Genomic DNA, 16314 nt, shown 5'->3' with positions numbered 1-16314 from the left:
TAAATCCTAGCCCTAGAAATCCTCTCTCTCTCTCTCTCTCTCTCTCTCTCTCTCTCTCTCTCTGTCTCTCTCTCTCTCCTATATAATAAAAGCCCAGTGATGAAATGGCAGAAGGACCAGAATGACTGGAACAACTGTAGCCCCTCACCTTGGCTGGCCCCACCTCCCAACAGGCCCCCCCCCACCCCAAATGGGGGCTCCCATTGGCGCAGGCCACTTGGACCACACCAGTGCACGAATTCGTGCACTAGGCCTCTAGAGCAGTGGTTCTCAACCTGTGGGTCGCGATCCCTTTGGCAGTTGAACGACCCTTTCACAGGGGTCACCTAAGACCATCCTGCATATCAGATATTTACATTACGATTCATAAGGGTAGCAACATTACAGTTATGAAGTAGGAACGAAAATAATGTTATGGTTGGGTCACAACATAAGGAACTGTATTTAAAGGGCCAGAAGGTTGAGAACCACTGCTCTAGAGTGTGTGTGTGTGTGTGTGTGTGTGTGTGTGTGTGTGTAAACCATATATATGGTTTCCACCCCCCCCCCCTCAATACACACACACACACACACACACCCTCCAGATAACCAGCAACCTCCAAGGCAGCAGAAGACAGTAAGACCAATGGGCACAGGGTCGGGGCCTCTGGCAGGCTAAGGATAACATCTTGACCTAAGTTATGTTTCAATGCCTGAGCCCTAAGGTGGAACCACCTCTTGGCTACTTTCCCATGAGAGTAGACAGAGGGATGCTGGGAAAAACCTAGGAACTGTCCTCAAGACCTGCAAAAATTATTCATTATCCTTACCTCACCTCTGACCAATCAGCCCCTGGCACCACCCAAACCCCTAACCCACAGTGTGTGTTATTTTGCTCTCTATAGTCTGTAATCTGTGATCTACATGCCATGGGGGAGTGCGGGCTTTTGAGCATTAGCTTCTGGCAGTACTGTGTCTCTAGGAAGAGAAATATCTGGGGTGGGGGGGGGGGGGGCACAGGCCAATGAGGAAAGAGGGAAGAAACAGAATGGAGTCCCTATCGTCAAGCTAACAAAACCACTCAGAATAAAATAGCCAACATTTCTCAGTGTCCAGTGTTTGGCTCTGCTAGCACTGAGTGCACGAACTCTTTCTGTTCTGCAACATAAGGGTCTATGCCCACCAGGGGGCCCCGGTGAGACTGTGAGAGCAGCTCTTCCCCAGGGCTCTGCGGTGGTGGCGGCAGTGACCTGGGCAGGTAGGTGCTGCCAAAGCTGCCCTGAGCGGCCTCGGACTGAGGCTGGCCGGCCAAGAGGAGCTGGCTGCCCAACTCCCATAGAAGGAAAATCTGAAGGGCAGCTGCTGAGGAACAGGGCTGAGGCCATTGCCACCAAGGTAGAGGCCTTCTTCATGCCCACAGTCCAGCCAAGCCAAGGAGACATTCAGGGAAACACATTATACCTCATGTCATGTATTTTAATTAAAAAAAAAAAAAAACACACAGAATCATAATATACTGCTCTGTAACATACTTTTGGCAACATTTTCTGTGATACTAAATATTCTTCTAAAACAATACCACTGTTTTATAGGATACATGCCAGTACTTATTACTCAGCCCAGGCCCACCCCCCCCCCCACCCCCCCCTGCTCTGAGTCACAGGCACTACATTTCCCAGATTCCCTTTGCCAGCTGGCGTCCTGCTAGGCTCTGTGGTTCCAGCTCCTGCATCCCCTCCCCAGCTTTTGGACTCTGGTCCAGCCAGTGAGGTAGAAGTGGCTTTTTTGATGTTAATCTCTGGGGTGCTTCTCTAGTGTTTGGTTTCTCAGCTTTTCCATCACCTATATAACCACCTCCCTGTTTTATTTTATTTTTTTAATTGATTTCTGAGAGGAAGGGAGAGGGAGAGATAGAAACATCAATGATGAGAGTGAATCGTTGATTGGCTGCTTCATACATGCCCCACAACCTGTGCATGTGCCCTGACCGGGAATCGAACCCTGACCTCCTGGTTCATAGGTCCATGCTCAATCATGGAGCCATACCAGCTGGGCCCAAGTCCTTGTTTTAAAATGTTTGAATAAAGTGGATTGTCGTCCTGACTTGACCCTGATACCAAATGAGCCGATCCATCATAGGGAGTGCCCCCTTTTTGCTATTAAAAATCATACAGTAGTCAATACCTTTACAGCCAAATCTTAGTCTCCAATTAAATGTATTTCTTCTGCACAGATTTCTAGAAAATTATCCATAACATGTTTTGATGTGTATTGCCTTTTTCCCTCTTAAATGATTGTACTAATTTGCACCCCCCCCCCAATAGCATGAGAATGCTCCCTTAAACTCTCCAAATTGAAGTTGGAAAACTAGGGTCTCATTTTCATTTCTTTCACCACTAGTGAGAGTCCATTTTTTCCCCCCAGCTATCTCTAGCATCCTGTTACCCTTGGTCAGTTTCCTCCCTATGATTGTCAGTCAAGCAGGGCCATGTCAATGTCAGGGGGTATCACTGGGGACTTGCGAGGAATTTATTTCCCAGGTTTGTGCTTTGCATATTAGGGAGACGAGGAAGGTTGGTAGTGAAAGCATAAAGGCAAGTGCTCTTCAGATGTTCATGTAAGGGCTGTCTATCCTGGGTGTGAATTACATGCACCTGCAGAAAGCAACCAGCACCTCGGAGGGTTCTGCTAGATCTCAACAAACTGCTTAAACTGTAGACGTCAGGGCCAGCTGTAATTCTTCAATGGTGTTTGAAACCCTGGGGCCAGGGAAAGTCATCTTCCAGTTGCAGAGCTGCGTTTCTGGGAAGAGAAATATCTGGGGTCAAGGCCAAGTCCTGGCCACATGCCTCTGAGGGAAGAGGGAAGAAACAGAATGGAGTCCCTATAGGCAAGCCAGCAAAACCACTTAAATCAGAGCGGCTGAGACACGAGGAATCGATTTCATCTCACTTTAGTAGCCTGCGAACTTCAACTTTGGAACTCTCATTTGTGCATCAACATCTGGGTATACATAAATCCTCTAGATAACCCTCTGAAGAAGTTAGGAAGGATTATTTCATTGTCCAGAACATCGGGTATCTGGAAGATAGCCAGAAGCTAAAAATGCAGAACTGATTCTTCTCAAGAGTGTGCTTTTTTACTATAAAAACTCTCAACCTTCCTTTTTCTCCAGAATACTCTGGGTTTTAGCTGGTCGTGTTTCCTGAACGGCAATCCGCTTTAAGGCCCTTGAATAAAACTTTGTCATTTAATTCTGGCGAAGCCGCCTGCTTCATGTGTACACCTGTCCAAGCACATGCAGTCAAAATCGTGACACCCCTACATGATTCATACTGGCCAGGAAGTACGTATATGCCCCAAACATGTGACTGCCCTCTTGCAAATACTCATGAATCACACATGGAGTATTTTGAAAAATGTTAACATTTATTAATAATACTTAACGTCACATTGTTAATGCAACTAATTCTTTATGGTACACGACAACATCTTCACTAGACCGAGTGCTCGAGGATTTGAGACGATCCGCTACTCGGCACATCCCAGTCCAAGATTGAGATTCCCTGTATTTACATCAGGCAGAGCAGCATCAGCAAGGAACGGTCACCTAGTTGTGGGAACACAGACACTCAAAGCGCACTTGCCCGTGTTCCTTTTTGGAAGCCTACCACACATCTTTCATAGCCACACACAGCTCGACCTTTAAAAAATGAGCAATTTCCTAGAAGAAGCCTAACTGTCCAGTTTAAAGGTTAAAGTTCATCTCTATTTCTTAGGCATCCTTTAGTGACACACAAATCTAGACACTGTTCTCAATACAAATTGGATAAATGTGCAAGAATTGGTTGCTGTTGAAACTTGTCCCTTCCATCTTTCTGTCCTGACCCTTGTGTCCTAGTCCACAGTGTAGCAAGGCCATTCCTTCTTGATAATTCAGTATTCAGGCTCAATGTGTGTGGGCCTCATATTTTAGGGATGAAGTGGGCTTAAGGATTCAGAATGACCTTCACTCCTGGAGAGCAGGGTATGGAAGGTTTTATACTGCTTCCCCCAGCAATTTGGAATAAATACTGTGTAAAAACAGCTCCGGCTAAAGACACCCTCCACACGCTCCTTGTAAAACATTTACAAACCCAATTTTGCCAGGACACAACTCTCCAAAGTGCTGTCCCCGAGGCTTCATTCCATTGTTTATTTCATTATTTTGGTTTGTTATCAACGGTCAGGCACAATTTTTTTTAAAGTGTTTTTGGTGGCTTCTCTTGTCTTGTTAGAGAGCTTTAAAAGTCTACCGAATGCCTTAAGAGTAAAGTTCCATAGTCTGAGTCCTTTGGTTAACATCCAGGTAATATTGCCCCAGGAAAGTTCCTACAGAGCAGCTAGGGCTGGGATTTCTTCAACCCATAGGCCCAGCCTCCTTCGCTCTCTCCCTTGCTTTCCGCATTCCAGAGTCTGCAGGGAAAGGAGGAAGCGGGAGGGAGTTGCTTGGCCGTTCACTCACCATGAAGAGCTTCCCTTCTCTTCCCACAGGCGAATGAGGTATTTCTACTAACCAATCAGCATCTTCTCCTTCCATCCTTTAACTACCCATCTACTCGTAGGCCAGGTCTGAGGAGACCCTGTGTATCTATATACATGGCAAACTAACATATAAATACATACATACAACCGATCATTACATCCAGTATCCAGATGAGGAAGCACATGTGCTTTGTGGAACTAAATAAATTTCAAACATAAGTTAAAATGAAAATACAGTGTTTACACTTCGGTAGGAAACGTTTTTTAAAAACAGACCAAGACGTTCCCCACCCTCCCCTCAAGGTCCATTGCCCAAGGATGACTGGTGACCCCACAAGGAGATGCGACAAGTCCACGCGCACGACGTGTCAGCTCGTGGCTTTGGTATTGCACGCTCAGACTCAGGACGCTCCAATTCCAGGAACAGCCACCCACCAGGCAATGCTTGCGGATGAGGCTGAAGACGGGCTTTCGCATGGCCATCCAGGACTTCCCTCCATGGCACCCCTCCCCTCCCCCATGTTCTGCCAGGGGCAGAACCAGGCTCAAGTCAGTGGAGACCTCCCAGGTCTCTGAGAAACAGTGCCAACCTCCGTGCTGGGGGATGTTCTCCACCTAGAAATACCATGTTCGGGGTCCAAGGTGAAGCAGCCAGGGTTCAAGGTGAAGCAGCCATATTTTTTCATTAGTGTCCCCACCCTGCAGGATTGTACAGGGACCTAGAAGTTGGCCAGGGGTGGGGGGGGAGGGTTAACTAAAGGTTAAAATTTGTTCTAAGTTTTAAGAGAACCAAGGGCAATGGTTGTGACTAATGTGAACAAATCTGTACTTCAAATGGCATTTTTCTCAGGAGGGCCAAGGTGTGGGCACCAAACTCTACAGTGAGGACACACAGAGACAAAACGCAGGCTGGCAGGGTCCCCTCTGCCAAGGAGGAGCTAAGAGTCTGTCTCTGACACAGGGGATGGCATCTCAATTTAAAGCAGGGGAGATGGGAACCAGAGGAAGTCCCTGCCGAGACTCCGGGGACTCTATCGCTGTCCGGCCTCGCGGATGCGACAGGCCACCGCGGTGATGAGAGCCGCCCCCTTCCCGCTGCCGTCCTCCGACTCCAGGAAGGACACGTCACACCTCGGAGCCAGGTCCTTCACTGTCGCATGCATGACTTTGGCAAAGCTGGAGGTTGGGAAGAGACAGGAAAAAAACCTTAGTCACGACTGCTCTGTGTTGCAGAGATGAGACCCTGTGAAGTGACGCTGAAAACCCAGGGATACTTAAATGAAGAAGAGAATGACAGCAACCGTGTACTAAATAAACACTTACTACAAAGTACATATCAGAAAACAGGCTTGGAGCCACTGGCGAAATGCCCAAATTCTACATCAGAGCAGGCGAGTGGAGGGCTAAGATTGAAAACTCTGAGATTTGGGCGAGTTATGTTCTTAAAACTACTCAGTGAAAGAGGCGTTCAACCATCACGAACAGAGAGAGAGGGAGAAAGACGGGCAGGGAGCGTGGTCACTCACTGAGGATGGAGCTTGTAGAGGGTTCCGTCCACACCCACTGTCACTTTCAGGGTGTCCAGCCCACGGTTTTCTCGGATCTTGTCCACCACGGCGGCCATGCCTGCGCCACAGAGCTGGGCTGCCCGCCGCGCCACGACGGTGCACACCTCCTTGACGATGATGCTGTCGTCACAGGTGCTCTCGAGCCCCAAGTGGTGCAGGATGGCTCGGACCTGCAGCAGGGCCAGGCAGTCACTGGGGTGGGAGGGAGACAGCAGGTGGTTAGTCACGTGCCAGAGGGGTCAGGAGCCTGGCCATGCAGGAGCTGGGATAAAGGCCAGCGCCCTGCAAGGTGGCTCCTATTCTGAGCTCATCCCATGGGACCAAACACACTCTTCCTGGGTGAAACAGCTCCCTATTCCACTTGGCCTAGATGAGGTGCAGCAATGCTACTACAGCTACCGTGGTTTTGATACACAAAACGAAAGGAAATTCGCCGTCTAGGTATGCCACTCACTTAGAGAAAACAAAGACAAGATAACGCTCATGTGGCAGTTGTCGGTTGCAAAGCTCTCTCACGTCCATTCTCCCAATGCTGTGCATGGGTCAGCAAGACAAGCATCACTGGCCAACATCAGATCCATGTTCTATTCCTACTCCCCCACACTGGGTGGTCTGAAATCCACTTGAGTAATATTTACGAAACAAATGTAAATAAAATTGTAGGAAGAAAATGAACCCTAGCGCAGTGATGGCGAACCTTTTGAGCTCGGCGTGTCAGCGTTTTGAAAAACCCTAACTTAACTCTGGTGCCGCGTCACATATAGAAATTTTTTGATATTTGCAACCATAGTAAAACAAAGACTTATATTTTTGATATTTATTTTATATATTTAAATGCCATTTAACAAAGAAAAATCAACCAAAAAAATGAGTTCGCGTGTCACCTCTGACACGCGTGTCATAGGTTCGCCATCACTGCCCTAGTGTATAAAGGGAAGTACTCGAGAACCCTGGAGTCATCTACATGAGCAGACATGTAGAATATGTCCTTTCTATGTGCACACAGCCTCAGGCCCCACTCATGTCGGTTCCTGTTTTTCTATGCGCCTGAGAGTAATGACAGAGCATTAAAGTTTAAAGGGCTCTGAAATTCACTGTACTAATTTGGAGCAGACTCTTCTGCCATTAGACGGGAGAGGGAAGGATTTGCTATAACGAGCCGCCACACCGCCTCCTTTGGCATTGCCTGACGAGCCACCTGCTGCGGCAGCAGGCAGGAAGACCCTCGGCCACGCCTAAGTGCTTTAATGGGTTCTCTTCCTCTGTGCATTCCGATTTGCCTCTTATGAGCAGGTCTCTTTCTAACTTTGATATTTGATCTGAGACCCAATATGACTTTGCAGGGGCTCACTGCCAGCTTAGCCTAATTTTTCATGGGAATGTTATATGTTTCCCCTTAAAATGACAACTGTCCATAAGACACTTGAAATATAGCCTGGCCACAGTGGCTCAGTGTTTGAGCATCAACCTATGAACAGGAGGTCACGGTTTGATTCCTGGTCAGGGCATATGCCCAGGTTGTGGGCTCGATCCCCAGTAGGGGGCATGCAGCAGGCAGCCAATCAATGACTCTCTCTCATCATTGATGTTTCTATCTCTCTCTTCCTCTCTCTGAAATCAATAATACATATTGATATATATTATTGATTTTATAATATATATTGATTATATATAATATATATTATATATATAAAGGTACTTGGAATATACACTACAGATATGAATGTGCCAGCAACTAAACTGACTTGTCTGTAAGCCACACCCTGATAGAACCTGCAGCGTGTCTGTCCATGAAGAGGACATGGCCGTACCCTACTCCAGGACCGAAATCCTCACCTCTCAATCTGAGACAGGAACTTGGTTTCAAAGATTCCCCTTGTCTTGAGTCGCTCTGAGATGCGGCCACGGAAGAGCAGCCCACGCTTGGTGAAGTCAATGAGGATGTTTCGGACAATCTCGCCCAAGTACATGCCACTGATCATTTTCTCAAACCTGCAATGCGGGTGACATCCATGGAGATTAAGTAGGAAGGTGGTGGGATGTGATGAGACATGACAGACTAATTCAGTCCCCTGACACGTGAGACAGCAGAGGGGTGCAGATTCCCTGTGGTGGGAAGGGAAATGCTACCCGACTCACAGGATTCCTGGTGTTCAGTGAAGCTGGCTACAGTGCCGGAGGCCCACAGGGTCCCTGGGATTGGCCCACCTTCTGGGCTCATTTTCCTTCCAAGGCTTATTCCTGACGCCTCAAGAAGGAATATAAACCCAAGCGAACACCCTTCCAGGAAAAGGGGAGGAGTCTTAGCCTTTAACCTCACTAGGCATTTGGCATGCTTTCTCCTACACCTAGTCATTATCAGCTAAGTAACTCGTGCCAGCTGGAGTCGTCTGGTCCTGGCCCCCAAACTGAATGTGACTACTCAGTGGCTGAGGGCCTTTGGGCCCCGAGGAGCCCTTACAAAAGTTGAGGTCCCCAGTTTCAACCAAGACCCCCTTGCTACTCTGTCTTGCTTTACCCCAGCGTGTGTCCTTCACTAATGTTGTCTGTGACCTCTACTCGACACAGATGTTTTGCAAAGTATATTGCACAGTACATTGGTCCCTGAATAATGTAGTCAGGAAACACTACATCTTCCTAGTGGGGAGCGTGCTGGATCTTACACTAGTCTCTCAGCTCAGATTCCCCCTACATCACACGAGGGGCTTTGTGGTGCTTGCTGGGGCTGGCACCTCGTTCAGTCCTGACAACAGAGGGCGCTACATACTGGAGGGAGGGAGGAGGAGGAAGAGGTCTGCTCCTGCCTGCTTCTTGTTCCCATCTGCCTCACCCCAGCAGTGCTTCCTTCTTCACCCTGGTAGCATGACTGGTTCAATTCTCATTTGTTTTTCCCACCGTCCCAGACCTAGGTCTTAACTCTCTCCCTGACCTGTTCTCACAGTCCTAGGGGCGGGAGCTGCTTCTTACATGTACTAACTCTGTGTCCCCTTTTGTTTTTTCATCCTTCTAAAAACTCTGTGACCAGTTCTCTGTGTGAAACCCCCTCGCAATATACTGTTGTGATTTGTTCTCCCAACTGGGCTTGGAACGCATCACCATCCAGCAGGGGGAAAAGGACCCAGAACTTTCCAGAGGTATTGGATAAGAAACCCTTGCCAAGGAAATCCTTTCTATTAACATCTCAACATGTTGTAGAGGATCTGATTACTTGTCTCCATCCAGTTCTGGGATACACGACCCAGAGGCCACAAGCAGTTGGGCGCCTACCTCTGTTTGCCAGGGTTGAGGGAAAGCTCATCCACAGCCACATCAAATTCCGTGCGGAAGTCGTCTAGGCACCCATTGTCCCCGAAAGCTCCCCACTCCATGTTGACACACATCCGCCCCTCTTCCCCATCCACCAGCTCCACGTTCCGCATCTCCTCCATGTAGCAGGCATTGCTGCCCGTGCCTGCCAATCACAGAGATGTCAGGGCCTCACTCAGCACCGTCTCCCACCCACCCGAGGCCGGGTGACCCCATGTGGGAAGGAGAGCCTAGGTCCTTACCAACAATGAGGCCGACTTCACAGTGAGGGTCTTCATAGCCACAGGTCATCATAGTCCCCACTGTGTCATTCACCACGGCCACCACGTCCAAGTCAAACTCCTAAGAGGGCAAAAGCAGATCCCCAGTCCACAAATGAATCACAACATTCCCCCTCCAGACACTTGCAAGGGAGATTTCCATGAAGAGAAGACGCATACGGCATGGCTCATTCTCTTTGCATGCAGGTCTCTGCTCAAAGGTCACCTCCTCAGAGACCTTCCCTGGTTATAACTATTGAAAAGAGTGCCCCTTCCCCAGCCCACTCACTCTGTTCTCGCCCAACTTCATTTCTCGTCATAGCTCTACAGCAATGACGTTAGCTCCTGGGTTTGTTTACAGAACTAGAGTTTGTTATGGTCGTTCCTGAGTCCCCAGGGCCAAGAGCAGGCTTGACACACAGCAGACACACACAAACTGCTGAAGGATTATGTTACTTCTCCAGCTGACCACACTCAACACTTCCCCACGTTCTGAACACACAGGCCTCGCTGTGTCTCTCCCACCTCTCGCCGGTGGATGGCTTCCTTCAGCAGGGTGACCACGTCCTCACCCTCGCAGCCAGATGCCTTGAAACCTTTCGTCCACTTGAGGAGGATGCTCTAAAAATCACACGGGAGCAGTAGTTAGGGCATCAGAGAAGGATTCCTGGGTCATTCCCTTACACCGGTTATACAGATGCCCTTTAGGAACCAATCATCTCACCCACAATGGTTTCCCTTACTTGGATTTACTGAGTGCCTACACTGTACCAGGCTAAGCATATCTCCTGCATCACAGCATTTAATCCTCACAGCAACCTTGTGCAATGTCTGTCATTATCGTGCCCATTTTACAGGTAACCATGGCTCTGGAGCAGGGGTCCTCAAACTACGGCCCGCGGGCCACATACAAATACAAATATTGTATTTGTTCCAGTTTTGTTTTTTAACTTCAAAATAAGATATGTGCAGTGTGCATAGGAATTTGTTCATAGTTTTTTTTTTAAACTATAGTCCGGCCCTCCAACGGTCTGAGGGACAGTGAACTGGCCCCCTGTTTAAAAAGTTTGAGGACCCCTGCTCTGGAGTAACTGGTAGAAGGCCTGCAGCTTGGAGAAGAGGAGCAGGACTCACTCCCAGGCCCAGCGACTCCAATGGACAGGCCAAAAGCATCACACAACTGTGCCTGCCAGGGAACTAAGTTCTACATGCTTATTTCCTTTGCTGGGAAAGGCAGTTTACCCTGGCCCCACCTACATTTACATCGAACTGAGTATACAGTGAACAAATGCCCTGCCCATAATTGGGGTGACATCTAGGCTTCACCACCCTCCCCGTGAGGAAAGCACCCTGAGCTCCTTGGAGTTTCCCCTCAGCCCTGTCATCCTTATTGTGGCCCTGTGCCATGCCATGGGACTCTCCAGGAACAGGTAACATGGTGGCTTTGACCATGAGAGAAATGTTCAAAAAAGAAAGGGTTTTGTTGCTGGTTCCCTCTTTGCTGCTGTAGCCCATCAAGATTCAAATGTAGAAGGCCCGGCTGGCATGGCTCAGTGGTTGAGCGTTGACCTATGAACCAGGAAGTCATGGTTCGATTCCTGGTCAGGGCACATGCCCGGGTTGTGGGCTGGATCCCCAAAGTGGGGTGTACAGAAGGCAGTCAATCAGTGATTCTCTCCCAACATTGAAGTTTCTCTCTCCCTCTCTCTTCCTCTCTGAAATCAATAAAAATATATTAAATTTTTTAAAAAGAAACAAAAGTGAAGGACATCCAGGCCCCCTTCCCAAGACACCAGAATCTATAAACAGGCTTTGTGTTCTCCCAGGCCTTGTTTGGTTGCTCATGCCCACCAGCCTGGCATTTCATGGCCCAGGAGTTTGGTATCACTAGGCAACGTGAATGTGTCACTGTGTTCTGATCTGGGAGATTCAGAAAAGCAGTGCAGTCCGGCAGGTCCTGGTTTCCACACCTACATCCAAACACCTGTGTGCTAATCTCCACCCAGCTTTCTTGTCTACAAATTAACTTCACGTCTCTATTAAATTCTGTATTATGGCCACTTTCAGGTTACGGAATGTTCAAATAACATTATTCCGGTGGAACTAAGACAAGCAGAGGCCCCAACAGCTGGGGAGACTCGCCCAAGGCCACCAGCCAGTCAAGGCCTCCTGGCCTCAGCACCTGCTGGTTTCCCATCCACCGGATGATCTCACCAGAGCAGAACCCAGCCTCTGCTTTATTTGCTCTAAAGTTTTACAATTCCAGACTGAACACATGGTCCTTGTAGAAACTTAGGCCTGGAATCTGGCAATTCGGGCAAAAACAGTTAACACCAGATAAATATAAAAATACACATAACATGTTGCCATGTAAAGCAAGACAGTGTCTGTTTTAAAATACTTTAGAAGGAAAAGCCTGGAAGTATATACACTGGAGTGTTATGGTTTTATCTTCCTATTAATTGTATTTTTTGTATGTTTGTATAGTGTAGAGATAAGACTTCTCTTAACTAGTCACTGATATGAGGCAGTAAATGGCTCATAGTTTATTAAATATTTCCTGACCATTGAACAATTAGGCTTGTTTCTATGTTTCATCCAATATCACATAAATATTTATCCACATGTTTGATAATTCCCTTTGCCAAATGAATGCAAATGTGAAGGCTCTGAAAACCCAATGACACTGACAAAAATATGCCGAGACAAAGAAACTGGAAGAGCTAAAAGCAACACTGGAGTCGTTAACACTGGACAGACGTTAACAGATATTGGGAAATGCTGGGTTAGGCAGGGTTTTTAAGGCCGATCATCCCCAAACCTTAGCTGTCTTAGTGCACACGGTGAATTTGGCTCTCAGAGGGGAGGATAGGAGGCAGTTACAAAACTCAGCTGAGCAACCTAAGGGTTGCTGCTCCAGGGACCCTGTAGAAAACTCGGCCCTTCTCACCACGGGGCCAAGCTCACGGAACCTGTGACTGTTCCGCCTACATGCCCTCCTCCACACTGCAGGCTGCTTGCCTTTCAGCCCTATCAACCCCTTCCTCTGACTGAGACAGCCCAAGGATTCCTCAGGCCCTCCATGCATGTGCTCAGAATACATCACACCACGCCTCCTCGGGACTTTTGCACCCATTGGTGCCACATTCCAAAGGGCAGCTCTGGCTTTCTTAAGCTCGCTTCATCAGTCCAGTCTCTTTGTAAGCACCTAGAGCAGGATCTATGCCTCTGGTCCCCTGGCAACTCCACCCACAGCATACTACCCACCTGTACCAGGCACGCAAGCTTCCCAACAAAAACACAGAGGAACAACTGCTTAAACGACAGTATTTTGACATCTAATAGACCAAGTATGGACCCAGATCAAGCCTGAGCATCACCTACTCAGTCTCTTGACACTTCTCAACACACCCATGTCCAGAATACTTGGGAGCACCAGTATTCCCCACTTGCTTCATTCATCCAAGGGAAGGAAAGCAAAGGTGAGACTAGAGAAGAGCGAGGGCATCAGAATGACCGGAAGTGAATGAAAATGTCCTGAGCCCAAACCAAGAGCCTCGGGAGCAGCTGAGCTTCATTGAGAGCATGGGCTGAGGTGTCAGGACACCAGAATTCAAATCGTGGCTTGGTCGTTCCGAAGCTATCTGACCTGGTCTAGGTTTTGCAACCTAAGAAATGGCGGGTTTGGATATTTGGCATCGCTATGGACCTTATTTTCCCTCTGCAAAATGGGTGTACAAACACCTACCTTATAGGTTGCCATGAGGGTTAAATGAAATAATGTGTGTAGAAAGCCTGGCCCAGTACCTGACATAAACTGCTTGAAAAATGTTAATATTTTAATTAGTATCCTCATTGTGATCCCAAAGATTGCTTGTTACAGCCGAGCTAAGCTAGTTAACCTCCGCCAGCTCTGACTCACTCGTTCCCACCAAAAGGCCCCTCCTCCCAACAGCTCACGCACGCCCTTCTTTTCCTCCTCTAAGCTCAACTTTCTGGCTGGTATACAGTCAATAAAACCCACAGCAGAGCCCTCCAGGAAGGGCCTCTTACCTCATCCAGGCTGTTCTGCTGGCAGGGGAAAGAGAAGGTGAAGCCCAGGGGCAGGGACACGCCCTTCATGCCCATGTACTCAAGGAAGTCGGCGATGCACTGGACGATATGGTCAAAGAGCTGCAGGGAGAAGCTGTGCTCTCAGGAAGGGGGCCCTTGGCCAGGGCAGGCTCCCCCCAGCAAGGCTTGAGCATGAGTGAGGCCTCCACCCAGGAGAAATACAAGGCCAGGTGTAATCCTGAGTAAGGCCAGCCCTGGGTCCTGGCCCACCTAGTCCTCCCTGGGACCACGGTGGGCAGAGGAGGCACTGCCCTTCCCGGGAAGAAGTGGATATCTACTGGGGTCCCCTCCCAGAGGTGTTGCCCTGCCTCACCTCGTCCCCCGTGCCGTGCATGACCTCCTGCGGGATGGCATAGATCTTGTTGTGCATCTCCACTCCGCGCCGCTTCCCGTTCCGCACACGCACCAGCAGGACCCGGAAATTGGTACCCCCAAGGTCCAAGGCCAGGAAATCACCTTTCTCTGAAAATAAACCCAGGAAGATGATGAGTGGGGCATCACCACGTGACCACAGCACAGAGTGACAGGATCTAACGCACCTTTCCCTAATGGGGAGGTCTCCTGGAGGGGGTGGGGGAAGCCCTCAACAACCTCAGGGGTGATGGACTGTGAGCTCCACCTAACAGTAAAGAATATAAGACCCCAGGACCAGAGACCTGCTGGCTCCTTAGTGGTTCTCAAATGAGTTCAAGTGCTGGGGCCCAGAAGTCACAATGACCTCTGCAATCACAACAGGGGAAAGGGCCACCATGCACTCAAAAATATCTAACATGCCATTCATGCTAAGTCAAAGGCCACCTTATTTAGAATAGACTAGACTAGAGAAGGAACGACAGAGACAAACACCCTCCTTTGTTGAGCAATCACCATGTGCTCCTCCCTCACACAGAGCTCTCGCAACCCTCAGGCAGCCCAGAGAGCGAGGCACTGCGTTTCCCTCTGATGAGGGCCCACGACCCGGCTGACCTAGGGGGAGTCACTTGCTGGACGCCACACAGCCAGCAGAGGGTGGAGCAGGGGCCAAGTTCCAGTCTCTGCCTCTGGAACGTGCACCAAGTGTGCTACACTCGCTGCTCAGTGATTGTTTCCAATGAATGGGGGGAAAACTGCCGTCATTTTGGTCGTGAGACGTAGACCAGGGGTCAGCAATATTTTTCTGTAAAGGGCTGGGCAGTAAACATTTTAGGCCTTGTAAGCCAGTCTCTGCCATGGTAATGCAAAGCAGCCATAAATAATACGTGGACAAATGGGCAAGACTGTGCAGTCATAAAACTTTATTTACAAAAATAGATGGTGGGCCAGATTTAGTCTGTGGGCCTTAGTGTGCCAACCCTTGACCTAGGGCTTACAAGAGCTGGCCCTGAACCAAAATCCCTGGGTTTGAATCCCAGCTTTGCCATTTTCCAGCTGTGTGAACCGGGCAGGTTTCTTTAGTTCTGTGCCAACCATAACAGTTTGTTAAATAAAATTAACTATTAATCTCTGTTAACAGGTAAAGATTAAATGAATTGAAATGTGTTAAGTGCTCAGAGAAGTGCTTGACACATAGTAAGCATTCAGTAAGTACTTACTAAATCACCACAGCTCAAATTTTAGCCTTGAGCTTATTGAACATTAGAATTTCCTAGTACAGATGGTCCCCAAATTACAATGGTTTGGTTTAATGATTTTTTACTTTACAATGGTGTGAAAGCAATTCACATTGAGTAGAACCCATACTTCGAATTGTAATTCTTCCTGGGGCTGGTGATGCGGTATAATTCTCTTGTGATGGGCAGTGGCAGCTAGCCACAGCTCCTAGTGAGCCATGCGATCCCCAGGGTAAGCAACGAGCACTCCACAGTGTATTCATGTGTCAGATGATTTTGCCCAAGTGTAGGCTAATGTACGTAAGTGTTCTGAGCACATTTAAGCTAGGCTAGGCTAGGCTGTGATGTTCGGTAAGTTGGGTGTATTAAATGCATTTTCGGCTTATGATGAGTTTATTGGGATGTAATGCTATCGTAAGTTGAGGAGCATGTGTACTATAGTTGGAGAAACATGTTCTGGTCCAAACATCCAATGCTAAGGCTAAGGAGTTCTCCTAGAGTGTCAACACCAGGTCAAAGGCCCACCGTGGTGACCTGAGTGGCAGCCCTGCCATGTACCTGTGCCATCAGGGGTGGCGCACACGTAGGTGGGCAGCATCTTGACTGGGGCAATGGCATGAGTCTCCTTGCTCAGCCCTCGCTCCATTTCTAGCTTCATCCTCTTCTTGATTTCCAGCAGCTGCTCCCGGCTCAGCTTCAGAGACTCCAAGGTCTTCTGCCGGGCCCGGTGTTGGTCGGCCAGCCGGTAGGCCACTGCTGTCACCATGGCTGCCCCCTTGCCACTGCCATCCTCGGAGCGGAGGAAGCGGACGTCGCAGTCAGGCACCAGGCGCCGCACCGTCTTGTGAAGACGCTTGGCGAAACTGCAGTCACCGAGATGGGGTAAGAAATGGGTGTCCACAGCTAGGGTCAATGGTGCTAATGGTTGGAGCATTAGCTCACCACCTCAGCACAAAGCCAAGAGGTGCCTGCAGA

At 48.7% G+C, this 16314-nt stretch overlaps 1 protein-coding gene across 1 annotated transcript in view; it reads right to left on the bottom strand.

Moving 5' to 3' along the window:
* Nucleotides 1-5454: 5454 nt before the first annotated feature.
* Nucleotides 5455-16314, bottom strand: part of HK2 (hexokinase 2) — a 39645-nt gene continuing 28785 nt past the window's right edge. The window contains exons 9-17 of the mRNA XM_023744275.1: nucleotides 15898-16202; nucleotides 14064-14212; nucleotides 13691-13810; nucleotides 10163-10258; nucleotides 9620-9719; nucleotides 9339-9522; nucleotides 7908-8063; nucleotides 6030-6263; nucleotides 5455-5679 (exon numbers count right to left, since the gene is read on the bottom strand). Of these exons, the coding sequence (XP_023600043.1) occupies nucleotides 5535-5679; nucleotides 6030-6263; nucleotides 7908-8063; nucleotides 9339-9522; nucleotides 9620-9719; nucleotides 10163-10258; nucleotides 13691-13810; nucleotides 14064-14212; nucleotides 15898-16202 (1489 nt within the window). The 3' untranslated portion in view covers nucleotides 5455-5534. The remainder of the gene's footprint in view (nucleotides 5680-6029; nucleotides 6264-7907; nucleotides 8064-9338; nucleotides 9523-9619; nucleotides 9720-10162; nucleotides 10259-13690; nucleotides 13811-14063; nucleotides 14213-15897; nucleotides 16203-16314) is intronic.

The sequence above is a fragment of the Myotis lucifugus genome, unplaced genomic scaffold (assembly GCF_000147115.1).
Source record: "Myotis lucifugus unplaced genomic scaffold, Myoluc2.0 scaffold_444, whole genome shotgun sequence".
Classification (NCBI taxonomy): Eukaryota; Metazoa; Chordata; class Mammalia; order Chiroptera; family Vespertilionidae; genus Myotis; species Myotis lucifugus.
This window is presented reverse-complemented; position numbering and strand designations above follow the sequence as displayed.